At 63.3% G+C, this 14,655-nt stretch overlaps 1 protein-coding gene across 1 annotated transcript in view; it reads right to left on the reverse strand.

The window, feature by feature from the left end:
• NCOR2 (nuclear receptor corepressor 2) overlaps positions 1-14,655 on the reverse strand; it is a 114,569-nt gene that overhangs the window by 8,019 nt on the left and 91,895 nt on the right. Inside the window, exons 25-41 of the mRNA XM_087828348.1 lie at positions 13,883-14,004; positions 13,061-13,163; positions 12,729-12,833; positions 12,353-12,456; positions 11,411-11,561; positions 9,421-9,561; positions 9,002-9,088; positions 8,041-8,336; positions 6,336-6,687; positions 5,087-5,308; positions 4,290-4,544; positions 3,490-3,639; positions 3,153-3,314; positions 2,874-3,060; positions 1,861-2,402; positions 621-770; positions 330-475 (exon numbers count right to left, since the gene is read on the reverse strand). Of these exons, the coding sequence (XP_087684474.1) occupies positions 330-475; positions 621-770; positions 1,861-2,402; positions 2,874-3,060; positions 3,153-3,314; positions 3,490-3,639; positions 4,290-4,544; positions 5,087-5,308; positions 6,336-6,687; positions 8,041-8,336; positions 9,002-9,088; positions 9,421-9,561; positions 11,411-11,561; positions 12,353-12,456; positions 12,729-12,833; positions 13,061-13,163; positions 13,883-14,004 (3,275 nt within the window). The remainder of the gene's footprint in view (positions 1-329; positions 476-620; positions 771-1,860; positions 2,403-2,873; positions 3,061-3,152; positions 3,315-3,489; positions 3,640-4,289; positions 4,545-5,086; positions 5,309-6,335; positions 6,688-8,040; positions 8,337-9,001; positions 9,089-9,420; positions 9,562-11,410; positions 11,562-12,352; positions 12,457-12,728; positions 12,834-13,060; positions 13,164-13,882; positions 14,005-14,655) is intronic.

Here is a 14,655-nt window from a genome sequence, read left to right on the forward strand (position 1 = left end):
CCTTCCAGAATCTTCCAGTGGGGTGAGGGCTAGACTGAGCTCGGTTCCCTGCTCCCTGCCAACAGCAGCCTAAATGCCCCGCATGCCCAGGGCAGGGCCACCAGCCAGCGTGTGTAAGACGTGGAACGTGGGCTCACACAGGATCCGTCGGCTGGATGCGGGAAGCTACAGAATCTGCTGCTGAGACTCAGGGATCCCCGGGCCACACCGCCAGGGCTTGGTTTACCCAGCAGACAAGGGGCTGTGTGTGACCTTCCCCCCACCCTCCGACCAGCACCCTAGGGTCTGGTTCCGCCCCACATGCCAAGGGGATGAGGCGAGGTAGTTACACTGATGTGCTGAGCCAGGGTCACCACCCGCTGGTGACCTTTGACCCCGGGGGCAGTCTGGAGCAGCGGGCTGGAGGAGGGCTGGCTCTCGGACAGCGGCCGCAGGTGCGGGAGGTGAGCGGCCTCACCACCAAGCTTCCCCGAGCCTGTGGGCAGAGCAGAGCCGGTCAGGGCGTGGGGGTGGGCAAGGCGTGGCCTTGAATGCGGCTGTGGGGACGGGCGATCCCTCTACCTCCAGGAGCCTGTCTTCCTTCTGTGTGATGGAGACACGGGGGCAGGGCAGGGCCCTACCTGGCTGCTTGTGCCGCAGGTCCCCCTCCAGGTGGCTCTTGTCAAGCTCCTCGAGGTGCTTGGGGTGCCCCTTGTCGTGGGTCAGGCTGGGTGAGCTCACGGGGCTGATGGGCTCCACCCCATCGGGGCTGTAGCTGCCACCATGGTAACCTAGAGCAGGGTGAGGCCGAAGGTCAGGCCAGGCCAGGACTTGAAGCTGGGTTCCCCCACCCAGCCCCCCTTCCCTGCCCTGCCACACTGAGTGGTCCCCGGACCCCCCAGGCCAGAGTGTGGTATTTGGGCAGATGGAGACGGGGGGTGAGCCAGAGCAGAGGCTGCTGGTTGGCCGGGGGTAGGGGTGGGTGGGGGTGCACTGAGAAGGGAGGGAGAGAAGACAGCAGAGGGAGACAGATGGAGAAAAAACGAGAGACTGGGACACAGGCAGACAGGATGAGATGGAGACAGACCTGGGAAGGACAGAGAGACATACGGATGGGGCAGGAACAGAGACAGACCCCCAGGCGTGGGCCGGGGGGAGAGTAAGACGTGGGGAGGGTGAGTCTCTGGGGGGGTGTGGAACAGCCGCGATGGGCTGGAGGGAGCGAGGTCAGTGGGCGGGGTGGTGGTGGCAGGAGAAACGTTCAGGTCCCAGAGGCCCCCACAAGCCCTGGACCAGCAGAGGGGCCCAGAGCTGGGGCCAGAGGACCCCCTTTTCCCCCGGATGCTAGGTGGTGGGTCAGCAAGGGGGACACAGGGTCGGGGCATCCCCAAGGTTCCCTGACAGCCTGGGAGGGATGCAGGGGTCAGGTCCCAAGTTCCTCCTGGAAAGTGGGGTGTCCCCCCTCCTCTCCCCTTCCCGTCTTCCTTGGCGGGCATCCTCCAAACCTAACTCATCCATCCACACACGGCGGCAGGCAAAGCGCCCGCGCCCCTCTGCAGCCCACTCCCTGCTCCCCCGACGAAGGCGCAAGGGGGGCGATGGGAGGCGCGGTGGAAGTCAAATCACAGATCCATTCATTAAGGAAGAAAAGCGAAAATCCAAAAAAAAAAAAAAATCACGATAAAACAATGTGCAGATGATGGGCCCCCCCTGGAGGGGCGGGGGGCCCCCAGAGCGTGCAGTCAATGGAGACGAAGTTAAAAAAACCAAATACCGAAACCAACGAAAAACGGGGGAGGGGAGTAAAAAGCAGAGATCTGAAAATATCTTTAGGCCACAAGACGGGGCGGGCGGGCGGTGTGGCGGGGCCAGAAGTCTTACCATCGCGAGGGGAGTCGTTGGCCAGCGAACCTCCTTCTCGCGACCCTTTATCGTGAGCAATTTGACGCATGATTATCGCGTCTATGAAGGTGGCCGCAGTCAGGGTGGTCTTACCCAGAGAACGGAGTTCCAGTTCCTGGATGGAAAGGGGTTTACTTTGAGTCTTTTCCCGGTGCAGGTCCGCGGCCGAGGCGGGCGGCGCAGGCGCGTCCGGGCTGGCGTGGTGGGGCGCGAGGCTCTTCGCCGGGGTGCGGGCGATGGCTGTGTGGCCGGAGCCGGGGGGCGCCGGGGCCCGGGGCTCGGATCCCTTGCCCGGGGAGGAGGCTGGCTCCAGCCCTACTCGGGCCTGGGGCTTGGTGAGGAAGGCGTGGCCGGCGTCCCCTCGGGGCCTCTCTGGCCGGGTGACCCTCGGGGCCTCTTTGGGCAGCAGGACGGGATCCATGAGGGTGGGGTAGACCCCGTCCAGGGTGCTGCCCAGTGGGCAGTGGGTGGTGGGTGGGAATGTGGCAGCTGGGCGGACAGGAGAGGAGGTGGAGGTGGACCTGGGGGAGGAGAGTGGGGGTCAGGAGGCCGCGGGAGCCAGATGGGGCCTGAGTCGCTCCCTCGCGCCTACAGTCTCTCCTCCTCCAGGCTCCCTGAGCCCGACAGCCTGCCCACCTGCCCTTCCGCCCACCCAGGCAGGTCCTCACCTGTCCACCAATTCATCACCTATCCCCCCGCCCACCCACCCAACGCACCTGCCTTATCCACCCGCCCACCCGTCACCCATAACCCTCCACCTACCCATCACCCGTTCGTTTATCTTCCCACACGTCCACTGTTTCAGCCCATCACCCATCCAAGTTTCCTGCTCACCCACCTACCCATCCTCTCGCCTGCCCAGGTCTATGCAACCAGCCACCCATTCACCACCCACCAGCCACCGTCCCCGTCCATGGCCACCCCACGGGTCCATCTGTGTTTCCGGCCACCTGTGTCCATGAGCCGCCCGCCCGTCCCCGCCCTGTGCCAACCTGGCCCACCTCAGGACCGTGGGCGTGCTGGGCTCCACGGAGGTGACGATGCCCTTCATGCTCGTGTTGTGCAGCACGCTGGGCCTCTGCTGGATGGCGTCCTGGGTCCGGGGCGAGATGGGCGAGTGCTGGTGGGAGTGGGAGGCAGGGCGGCTGCTGCCCCCGCCCCCGCCGCTCTGCTCTGTGCCTGGAGGCGACAGGTCGCGGTGTCAGGGGCCGGCCTCCCGTCGGCGGGGGGCCCACTCCCCTGGGGCTCGGGGTGAGGTCTCCGGTGCCCACCAGGTCTCCAGATGGGCGCGTGTTCCACCGTTGTGGTGGACGTGAGGATGGACTTCTCCCGCTCCCGCTCCCGCTCCCGGTCGCGGTCTCGCTCCCGCTCCCGCTCCCGCTCCCGCTCCGACGAGGACGCGGTGGTGGGTTTTGTCAGGTGAGCGGGGCCTCCTGGAAACCAAAAGGCCTGCGGCTCAGCCCCAGGGTCCAGAAAGGGCCAGGATTTGTCTTCTGGGGTGAAAGAGAGAGGGCGAGGCATCTGCCCACGGACATCCATCTGGCCACTTCCCCAGCCACTAGGGTCTGACCCGGGCAGGGGCCGGGCCGGGGCAGGGGCAGACGTTACCTGGGGAGAGTGGGGAGCTGCTGAGCCGGCTACTGAAGTGCTGGGGTGCGGCGGGGAGGTAGGCCAGGCGGTCCATGGCGGTGGCGGGCGTGCCCGGTGTCGGGGGCACCAGCACGGGCAGGTGTGGCACTTGGGACAGGTCAATGATGCCTGCGGGGGCGGCGAGGCAGGCTGTAGCCACGGGGGGAGGGGCCCTGCCGGCCGGGCCACCCTGCTGGCGGGGGCCTCCAGGTCCCCACCCGAACAACACACCGGGTGCTCCCTCCCGGGCCCTCGCCCTGGCCCCGAAGGGCCCTTCTCCGAACGTCAGGCTCTCCCGGTGCCCCCGCTGCTCCCGAGCTCAGCAGTGGGTGAGCCTGCAGCGGCCTGCGCCCCGAGGCCCCGCCCGGACCTCAGCCTCAGGTCTCGACACTCCAGCCCCGTCTTTGGAACACCCCGTGTGACGGGTTTCCCCAACTGGGCCCTAACGAGGACTTGGGCGTCTCAGGACATCCTGGGAGTTTCTCCAGAGGCTGATGTCCACAGACACACGCAAGGCAGCCGCAGGCTGCACGCAAGTCGTGGGAACCAGAAATCCCGACAGCCTTGCTTTTGCTGTTTCGCAAACCCTGAAACTGCGTGTGCCAGGAGCACACAGCCCGCGGGCACCCTCGCGGGCGTGCATGCAGGGTGCCCGCGGCGCACACCACCGGGACCGACAGCACCACGCCCGCAGCGCCTCCGCGAGGACGCGTGAGCTCGTGCCGGCCTGCGTGTCCCCTCTCCCGCGGCCCACCTGCTCGGGGACGGCGGCCACCCACCTCGCGGGCCGGCGGCGTAGTTGAGCGCCAGCGAGGACTCGCGAGGGGAGAGGCCCCGCAGCATGTCTGCGCGCTGGGCCATGGCGGTGGCCGCGTTGTGGTGCATCTGCTGCGAGGTGATGTAGTCGTTGATGATTGTCTGGCGGTTCTCCAGCGCCGCCGTGTCCGGGTAGCCGCGGAGGAGGTAGGGCGGGTACAGGGGCGGGTACGTGGGGCTGGGGGCCAGGTGCCGGGGCAGGTAATACGCGGCGGCTGCTGGGGGGGGTGCAGGGTCAGAGGACGCCACCCACCGTCCCCGTGCCCCCAACTCCCACACCGACAGCATCTCCCCAGACACCCCAGGTCAGAACTGAGGCCTCTAAGCAGGAAAAAGCTCGCTCCCCAAAACCTACACGGGGGCTCTTATGGACAGTTCTCTCTGGACTGAAGTTACCCCAAATGCTCGGCACCCAAAACGTGGTCACCAGAACACAGGGAAGCACCCAACGGTGCTCAGATCACATTCCTTTGGGGAACACTCGCACCCGGGCCTTCCCGAGATACGTTTGCAACTTTAAAGGTGCTGACAAGTCCCTCAGGAAGAGAAAACCACTGAAAGATGTTTAACCCAGCCTGTCCCTCTGACTCCTACGAGAAATTCCAACCAAGCAGTTCCCATGGTTGCACCATTGGGTTCCCCAGCTCTAGGCCTTGGTCTCCCCAAACAGCGAAGCCCAGCTAGTGAACGGGGAGCCCTCGGGAGACACCGACGGGGCCCCAGCCCCGAGCCCCGGGTCCTGCGGGTCCAGGACAATCACCTGCATCCAGAGGGATTCCGCGGGGGATGGAGGCGGGGTCGAAGGCCAGCGGGATGTGGCCGCGGTACAGGTCCACTCCGCTCACGCCCCGGAGGAGGTGCTCGTAGGGGGAGATGGGGTGGGGGTGGTGCTCGGGCACGGTGCTGTGCGGGGACTTGGCAACCTCACGGGGCGTCGACGTCAGCTTCCGGTCCTGGGAGGACTTGCTGGACGAGAGGCTGCCTGTGGACCCAGAGCGGGGACGGCATCAGACCTCTGTGCCCGTGTCCCAGCCCCACGCAGGGGCCGCCGAGGCTCGTGTTTGTGGGAAGCTATTGGGGGAGGGGGTTTCTGGGGCCCCAGGACCAGGTATCTGCCTTCACCCCCCTTACAGGCCTCAGTTCTTTGTTTCTTCAATCCTTTACTCATTTGCTTTTTAATTCTTAAAAAAAAAAATCAACATTCATTTGTTCCCGGTTTCATCCATTCATTCAATCCACCCATCAAAAAATGCTCCTGAGCCCCGACTCCTTGCCAAGCACTGTGCCGGGAGCTGGGCCGCCCCTGGGAACAGACGGCGGGCAGAGCTCCCGGCCCCCACGGAGCTGACCCAACTCGGGAGGCGGACGGCAGACGAACCCTCCAACGAGAACTGCGGAGTGAGAAACGGTCTGAGAAAACTTTACGACGTGAATGGATGTGACAGGACGGGAAAGAAGTGTCCCCAAGGATGTGACTTTTGGGCAGAGAACTGAAGGGTGAGAAGTTAGGTAAAGGCCCGGGAGGCGGGGGCGTTTCAGGCAGAGGGGCAGCACGTGCAAAGGGCCTGGGAGAAGCAGCCAAGGGGAGGCCCCTCCGGCTGGGCCCCGGGGGTAAAGGAAGCTGGAGGGGGGGCCCGGCCTGCAGGCTCCCCAGGGCAGGGCGGAGAAGGTCCATTTTCCTCCTGAGACTGGCGAGGAGTCACCGGGCTAGTTACGCAGAAGGGCAGTGCAATTTGATGTAAGTTTTTAAAGCAGCACCTGGCTGCTGTTTGAGATTACAGGACAGGAGCGGAGTCGGGGAAGCCAAGTGCAAGTGGTGGTGGTCTGGGAGGGGGCGGGGAGGGGGGGAATGCTGAGCGGGACTCGAAGGCCCACGGAACAGACGTGGTGGCCTGGTGGGTGCCCCTGGGTTCCGACCTGAGCTAAGAGTGGGCAGTGGGGCAGTTTCCCGAGACGGGAGCCCATTCCCACCGCCCTAACCTCCCACCCTGCACCCACGCCCCGCGCACCCTCCTGTAGGCGTGGCGTGGGCTCCCGCGTGGTCACTGGCGAGCCTCGTGGCAGATGGCCGGTGAAAGGTGCCCCATGGTCCTCGTAGGTAAGAGGGCTCTGCCGCGGCTTGCCCAGCTCGGGCACAATGACCGGGGCGCCCCGGGTGATGGAGCCCCCCGTGCCGCTGACGGCCCCCGGCCGGCCCTTCAGGCTCTCCTCATAGCAGGCGCGCTCCAGTGCCCGCGCATCTGCCATCACATCCAGCGGGTGCACGGCCGGGAAGGTGCGGCCAGGGCTGCCGATGATGGAGCGAACGTCATGCTTCTTGGAGCCCGAGGAGGAGCCAGTGTCATACTTGAGCGGGGTCCCCTGTGGGGGGAGGAGAGGTGAGCACCAGCCACATCACTCTCTCGGCCTCAGCTGCTCGGCCACATAATGGGGACCCACATCCCACACCCAAGGGTGTGCTGGGCCTCAGAGGAGCACACCCTCGCTGTCCTGCTTGCCCTGCCCTGGCCTCTGGCCCCCAGAGCCACCCTGGGGTGGGGAATGGGGGTGAAGCAGCAGAAGGCACAGAGAGGTCAGAGGTCAGCCCTTCCTGGAGCAAGTGGGGGACCTGCTATTGGCCCCTGGGGTTTGCTGGATCGCTGATCAACACCCCACGTGGGCACAATCCTCCCGCCAGTGTGGGACCCTCCTTCCCACACCCACTGCCAAGCCAGGGGATTCAGCAACAAATTCCGGCTCCACCGCCCGAGGCCTAAGGTTGGGCGGTCAGGGCTGAGGTTCATGTTTGCTCTCTGGCCAGGAAGGGCAGCTGAAGAAACAGGGGTCCCGTCCCAGCCTGGCCACCTGGGAGAAGACCCCGCCCTGTTTAGACAGGCTTGGGAAACCCAGATACAGAGGGGCCCTGTGTCTTTGCAAATAACACAACTCCGTGTTTGTTCAGGAATGTTTTAATTACTTTCATAAGGAGGGGAAACGCCCTCGTTTCAAAGAGAATATTCTAGAATCAGACTGGAGTCCCTGTTTACTTGCTGATGGCTCTTCAAGTGCCTAAGAGCTGGGAGCCTCACCCTCCCCTGGCCCTGAGGGGAGCTTTCCACTGCTCCTGCCTTGTCCCCCCAGAGGCTCCCTCTCCCTCACACAGGCCTTGGACCACAGGAAGGGACTGTGGCCCTTCGTGGTTCCCACTGGCCGGCGCCTCCCACAGTCGGAGCTGATCCCCCCCCCACCGGGCTGGAGCCTCTCAGGGGGTAGATGCCGCGAAACAAAGATGCTGCAGATTTGGGGGCAGCTGGACTTGAGAGTCACCACTGCCCTTCACTTGCTGCACGACGCTGGGGAAGTAGCTTAACCTCCTTGACCTTGTTGACTCACAAACAAAATGAGGATGGTAAGAACCACCTCGGGCCGCTGAAGGGAGGGCCAACCACACGGTGACGCCACGTGGCCAGGCGGCCCCGGCCCACAGCAAGGGCTCAATGAGGGCGGCCACTATCAGTAAGTTTAGCTCTAGGGCCTCAGTGCCTGCGCCTGAAGGATGGGATCATGGACTCATAGGCTGTAAACGCAGTGAAAACTCACGAGCATAAGGCCGACAGCGTGGGGTCCGAAACGGACATGGCAAATGCCCAGTAACCAGCAGCTGTGCGACCTTGGGCTGTTTCCCCATCTGCAGGGGCCCACAGTCCCCACGGCGCCCCGGCCCCGCCCCTGTACCTGCGTGATGGAGCCCTCCTTGAGCGGCCGCGGGGCCAGGGGCAGCTCGGGCGTGCGCCGCAGCTCCTCGCGTGGGATCTCGTGGATGGAGCGGCCCGCCTCCTTCACAGTGGCCACCAGGCCCTCGTGGGTCGGCTTCAGCTTCAGGGGGCCCAGGGCCTCCAAGGGTCGAGCCTTGTAGGCCTCGGCCAGGTCCCGAGGGGGCGGGGGCGGGGGCGGGGTGCCCTCCAGCTTCAGCAGCTTGGCTTCCCGACGCAGGTAGTCTTCCTGGGCCTCCACGTAGGACCGTGGGATCCCTGCCGAGAGGACAAGGCACTGACGTCACGCCTGTACCCCCCGGTCCATCCTCACCCGGCGCCTCCACACCGGCGGATCCTGGAGCCACGCTACCTGGGTTCGATGTTTTCATATAAAACAGGAACATTTCCTGAGACAGCCCCCCAACCACAAACCTTCAAATGAGATAATATACTGGGTGTCCCCCCAAAACGTGTACACACTTTAGCAGCGGATGGCTCCATTCTGAAAGTGAAATGTATTTTAATAAACGCTGCCTTTATCATTATTCAGGGCGTGCACACCTTTTCTGGGACGTCCTGTAGACAGAGTGTAAACGGGCTCACAGTGGCTGGCCTGCCACGAACCAACCAAGAGCCCAGGCGCCTGCCCCCAACCTCCTACCAACTGCTCCTCCAAGCTGCTCTGCAAGGTAACACACAAGCAGCGCTTGGGTTAGTGCCAAGCACACAGTGGGTGCTCAGTAAATGGCGCCTACAGAGTGAAGAGGGATGGGTGGCATTTTGCTCTCTTTTCAACCTGTGCATGTGCCTGTCACGTACACGTGCACGACACGCCTTCCCCAGCCCGTTCCCTGACCCGAGCCCCCACGGCCTCAAGCATCTCTCCCCTCCTGGACTGTAACCTCATTACAGCTGCTGTGAGGCCCGGGGGGGGGGGGTACCTTGCGTGATGGAGCCGCGGATGTGGTGCTGCTCTTTGAGATGGTGGGGGCTGTGTCGCTCAGGTGGGATGGCCCGGCCCATGAGACCTGGGGGGAGAGGGCAAGAGCATCGTTACATGGGTCCCCCGAGCCAGCCTTGGGCACTGACAGGGGCCACCCCTCCCAGTGGTAGGTCCCTTCAGCAGTCCCCAAGATAAAGGTGGTGGGGGCATAGGACCCAGCAAGCGAGTGTCCCAGCTCCTGGGCCCAGACGGCCTCAGACGCCCAACCTCTGTTTTCCTATCTGTAAACAGGGCTGAGCATCCCACCCCCTCCCTCCAGGGGGCGCCGAGAGACACGCTCTCTCTTCAGGGAGGCAGCCCTGGGCGCCCCAGCATTCGTTTCTGAGGCCTGGAGGAGACGCCCGGGCAGCACCCCACCTTCGATGCTGGCCGAGGTGATGGCCCTGCCGACACGGCCCTCCATCATGTCGTAGGTGCGCTTGGGGGCGGCCGTCTCGTGGGCCGGTCCTGAGCTGCTCCTGCTGTCCTCCTTGGAGCACTGGGACACAGACATGCCACCTGGAAACCAGGCCAAGCTGGCGGTGAGGGGCCCGCCACAGGGCGATCGTGGGCACAGGCCTGGGACCAGCAAACCAGCTGGGCCTGTGCATGTGTGCAGGCGTGCGGGTCACTGAGGGCAAAGGGAGGCCACGTGCACAAATGTGTGTGCCCCATGCCATGTCCACATGGAAGTGTGTGTCTGGGGAGGGAGGGAAGGGACAAGGAGTGTCCACGGCAGAGGTGGCCTCGCAAAGCTAGGATGAGCCCAGTGGGGCGAGGACCTGTGGCTGGGCTCACTGCCCCCTGGACAGGCCAAGGACCCTGGGAGGGCAAAAGGCTGGTCTCGCCCATCAGGTTGGGGAGAGATGAAGGGCTCGCATCCCGGCCCGCAGAGATGAAGGATCCCCTCCCAGGATCCTCGAAGCACTGGCTACTCCGGAGATTGCAAACTGGGGGCCAGTTGCTGCTATCAAATTTTTCTTTTCAGAATTAAGTGCTAATGTTTAAACATTGGGAGATTTCAGATACCCATGGAGAGATCAGCGTCGAGCCAGCGGGCTCACCTTCCTAGGGCACAACAATCAGCTACTGGTGACCAGAGAGAGGCAGGTGCCCCTGGAGACAGCATTCGCTCTCCAGGTGGCCACAGTCCTCCCCATTCCCTACTGCCTTACACCCGGGCTGCTGCCCGCAGCCACGTGGTCCCAGGAAGCATATGAGAAATTAAAAGACCATTTTGCAGATGATAAACTTAACCACAGAGACTCAGGAACTGGTCAAGGAGCCCAAGCGGAGATTCCGCCCACTGCTCTCTGCCCCCAAGACCTCACCCACCCAGTTTTCCACTGTCCCCCAGGGCCTTCGGCCAGGTATGGAGGCTGGCAGTGTCCCCAAGGCTGTCTCCACAACTTGGCAGCACAGCGCAGCACGTGCCTAAGCCACAGGGTGCTGCCTCCACTCCCCAGGACTGGAGGAGGCTGGAGAGGAAGAGGTGCCCGCCCATCAGAGGACAAGCAATTTAGGGCCTGGCAGCTGCCAGCGGCTGAGAGGGGCGCCCATTAGCAGCTTTTATCTCCACACCCCTGGGTGCCCAGCCTGCCAGGAAATTCTCATCCAGTGTTAACTCCCTTAACCTCTTCTGTGCAGGGCCCCTCGGCTGTGAAACCCAGAACCAGAAAGGAGGAGGGCTGAGGGGGCCTGGAGTTGGGTCCAGGGGCATGAGCAGGGTCTCCGGGCCTCAGTTTCCCCACTATGCTTCTAGCAATGCCTGCTACAATTGTTTCCTCAATTGTAAAGAACTGGGCAGAGGAGGGAGGCAGCTAAAGCCAACCCTTACCTGCTGCTGGCTTGGATATCTGCAGGGACGGGGAGCTCACCACCTCTCTGAATGTGCTTCCTGGTGTCACCCCAGCCCTGCCCCTATCAAGCCACCTCAAGGGACGAAACATCCTCCGCCCCTGATCCTGGGCCTTCTTTTCTCTAGAGGGGCCAAAAGGGTGGCCATGGACCACTGGATGGAAGAGGCACCCCCTTCCACGGTTTCCCATCTGGCTGCCCTTTAGCCCCAACCCCACCCTGTGACCTTGACCAGCTCCAGAAACACCAAGGCCTGGGGTTGGGTGGACAAGCGATGTTGGGCGGGGTAGGTTCCCATGACTCAGAATTAACAAGGTGACGTCCTGTCTGAGGGGGAACTTCAGACGCTGTGTCCCCAGCCCTGCATGTGGTCGGCTCCCGGTAAACACCAGGTCCCACAAGTCCTCTCACCTTGAGAGTCTCTCCTGGGCAGCAGAGAGCCCACGACTGGGAGGAAGAGAAGCCTTGCCCACCCCGCCAGCTTCTCGAAGCTGCCGGGGACAGAACTCACCCTCGTAGGACAGGACATGGCCCTTCTTGCCCTCGTAGATGACGTGGCCCTTGGGCAGGCCATCCTCCCGACCGCGGTCCAGGCGGCTCGGGCTGTCCTCGCCGATGATCCGCGTGATGGTGCCCTTGTACAGGACATCAGCAGGAGTGCCCTGCAGGCGCAGAGGGGGCGAGCACGTGTCCACATGTGGCCTCCAAACCACACGCCCGCCCGGGCGACCTCCGAGAACACTAGTGTGGGGACCGGCTAGAATCTGGAGTCGGATTGCTGGATGTCCAACGGCAGCTTCCCAGGCGGGCTGCTGTGTGACTGTGGCCATGCCATTCTGCCTCTGAACCCGTCCATACATCGCAGAACAGAGACCATCTCTATCTACAACTCTCCAAGGCACCCAGCACAGACCAGCTGCCCACAAATCAAGATGCTCCTTTGCTCTTTCTGTGACTCCAAGAGCCCATTCAAAGACATGGGGCCCTACTGTGCACCAGGCCCAGGACCAGTGAACACCAAGCCCCCCACAGGACTTTCTCTGCTGAGCAACAACCCCCAGTGGGGACGGGGCAGCAGCTGGCCGCCCTGGGCTTTCTCGCGAATGCTGATCTGCAAGGGGGAGGTGAGCAAGGTGCCCAGATGCACAGGGCTCCCCCTGGACTTCTCAAAATCAACACTCCAGTTAGAACCTCCCGGCTGCACTTTAAACTGTTCATGCGCCGACGTGTAGACACACGGGTGTGAATTTGGGTGACAAACTAGGTTGCAGCCACCGCTCAGCCAGGGAGCCAGGGGCGTCCTATCAAGAGGCTCCTCAGAGGCAGGTGCCGCTTGGCGACACAGAGGTGACAGAGGGGCTGGTCCACTGCTGTCCACAGCCAGGACCACACCTGAAATTGCCGCCCGCTGGTCTGCCCCGCCCTGTCCTCCTGCTGTGCCCCAGGCACTCACGTGGGTGATGGAGCCTCGGTAGGTGATGGGGCTCTCGGAAGGTACCCGCGTGCTGGGGACGCCTTTGCTGATGCTGCCTCCTGGAACCGAGCCCAGGGATGTCCCTGGAAGACACGAGACGTGGGGGCTAAAGGATTTCTGTGGCCCGGCCCCAGGCCTGGGAGCCACCCTCACTGTGCTGCCGTCTCCCTCAGGGTCTCCACGCGGAGGGAGCCTGGGCCCCACAGAGCGAGGCAGCCAATGGAGAATATGGGCTGTGGACCCTCCGGGAGCTGGAGCTTCTCAGCAGGGTTTAGTTCACGGGCCCACTCCTGCCTCCACCTTCCAAGGACAGAGGGGCAGCTGCTGGGGACACAGGGCAGACTCTGGGCCTCACCTCTCAGCACAGACGTCTCCTGGGCCATGGGTACCCCCAAGCTCTCCGGTGGCCCAGCCTGGCCCCGCGGGGACAGCTGCTCCTGCTTCACCCCGCTGAAGGGTGCTGGGGACAAGCAAGAGTGGTGAGCCAGGCGCCCCTGGGACAGGGTCCCTCCCCAGCCTGCCCGGGGGGTCCACCGTGCCAACCCCCACATTCACGCCAGAGTCCCATGGGCCGACCTGCCAGCCCTCAAACCCCAGCAAGGACAGCTGAATAACCCAGGTGTCCCTCTGACAGGGGCAGCCAGAGCCAAGCCTGGGCCACCCAGATGGGGAGGCCCCAATCCTTACCCAGCTTCTTGGGGTCCATGGCAGGGGACAGCCCCATGGTGATGGGGCCCACGGGAACCTTGGCATGCTCTGAGTACGGGATGTGGAGCTGCACAGACAGTCCCTGCGAGGACAGAGGTCATGGGGTCACAGAGCACCCCCAGTCCCTGCACCACAGGCCCTGGCCCAGCCACAGCACCCAGACATCCCCTCTTATGAGAGCCAAGGGGGGGACCTTGGTACCACAGAAGGTCCAAGAGGCCTGGGGCTAGAGTCCCGGCCCTGACGCCCCACAGAGCAGCCGTGGACAAGCCACTGCCTCTCCAGAGCCTCGGTCCCCTCACCTGCGAAGTGGCCATGGAGACCTGGTGTGGTTTATGGGGAATGGTACAAGCAGTCTAGGGGCTGAGCTGATGCCTCAACCCCACTCCCCAACCCACCTCCTATGCTGCACGGGGCAGGGCAGGGAGGTGAAGGAAGCCACAGACCAAGGCTCAGCACATGCCAGCCTAGTGCCTAGTGCACTCGACCTTCCATTTCACAGAGTGGAAATGGAGGCACAGACACAGTCTGGTTGCAAGGCACGTGCACCTGACTGCCTCACAGAGTGACCTCCTCAGGTTCTGAGTGTCCGGGGCAGGCTCCAGCCAGGTCAGACCCCAGCCAGCCATGAACAGAGATGACCCCGCCCCATCCACACATCACAGGTCCCGGTGGCCCCACTTTACAGATAGCAAAACTGAACCCCCAGGAGAGGAAGGGGCTGTTTCCAGGCACCAGGCTGCACTGACGCTCCTGGGGGGCCGCCCCTCCCGCCTCACCTGGGAGAGAGATGGCACCCACCTGTCTGTCAAGGACGCTGGGGTGCTTCGTGGAGGAGATGAGGGGTGGAGGGTTAGAGATGGCAGGAGGGCGTGGCAGGACGGGCCGGGTGCTGTCGTGGAGGCCCAGGGACAGTGGGTGACCTGCAGGGCACACATCTGTCCATCACAGGTCCCCACACGTGGGCATGCCCCTGCTGGACAGATTTCCCCCTGACCAGGCCTCTCCCCACTTCTGCCCTGTCCTACCCAGGCAGGTGACCATCCACATGTGCCCCTATGTGCTCCCGTTTCTGTCCTCAGAAGCTGTCTGTGTCCTTGGTCCAGACATCAACCCCCAGCGAAGACTGGGATCCACCCAGTCACATCCCAGGGCCTGGCCCCAGCCCCTCAACTCTTGCCCATACCCCTTGACTGGTCTCCCCATTTCCACTTTACCCTCCAATAGTCCATTCCCCTCACAGAAGTCAGAGGGGTCTTTGTACAAAGTCCCCTGGTTTATGTCCTCCCAGCGCTGTGAACCTTCTGTGGCTCCCACTGCCCCCAGGATAAAGTCTTAACCTCCAACATGGCTTTCTGGGTTACCTGGCCTGGTGCTAGTAGTCTCCCCAGGCTCATGGGGCACCAAGCTCCCACCACAGCAGCCTGACTCAGTTTCTCAAGATTAACATACTCTTTCCTGCCTCTGGACCTTTGCATATACTCTTCCCTCTGCCTGGCATGCCTCTCCTTCTCCTGGCTCATCTGGCCCATGTGTCCTTCAGGATCAGTTCTGCTTAGCACGGCCTTTCCTAA

Source organism: Miniopterus natalensis, chromosome 20 (assembly GCF_054644295.1).
Source record: "Miniopterus natalensis isolate mMinNat1 chromosome 20, mMinNat1.hap1, whole genome shotgun sequence".
NCBI lineage: Eukaryota > Metazoa > Chordata > Mammalia > Chiroptera > Miniopteridae > Miniopterus > Miniopterus natalensis.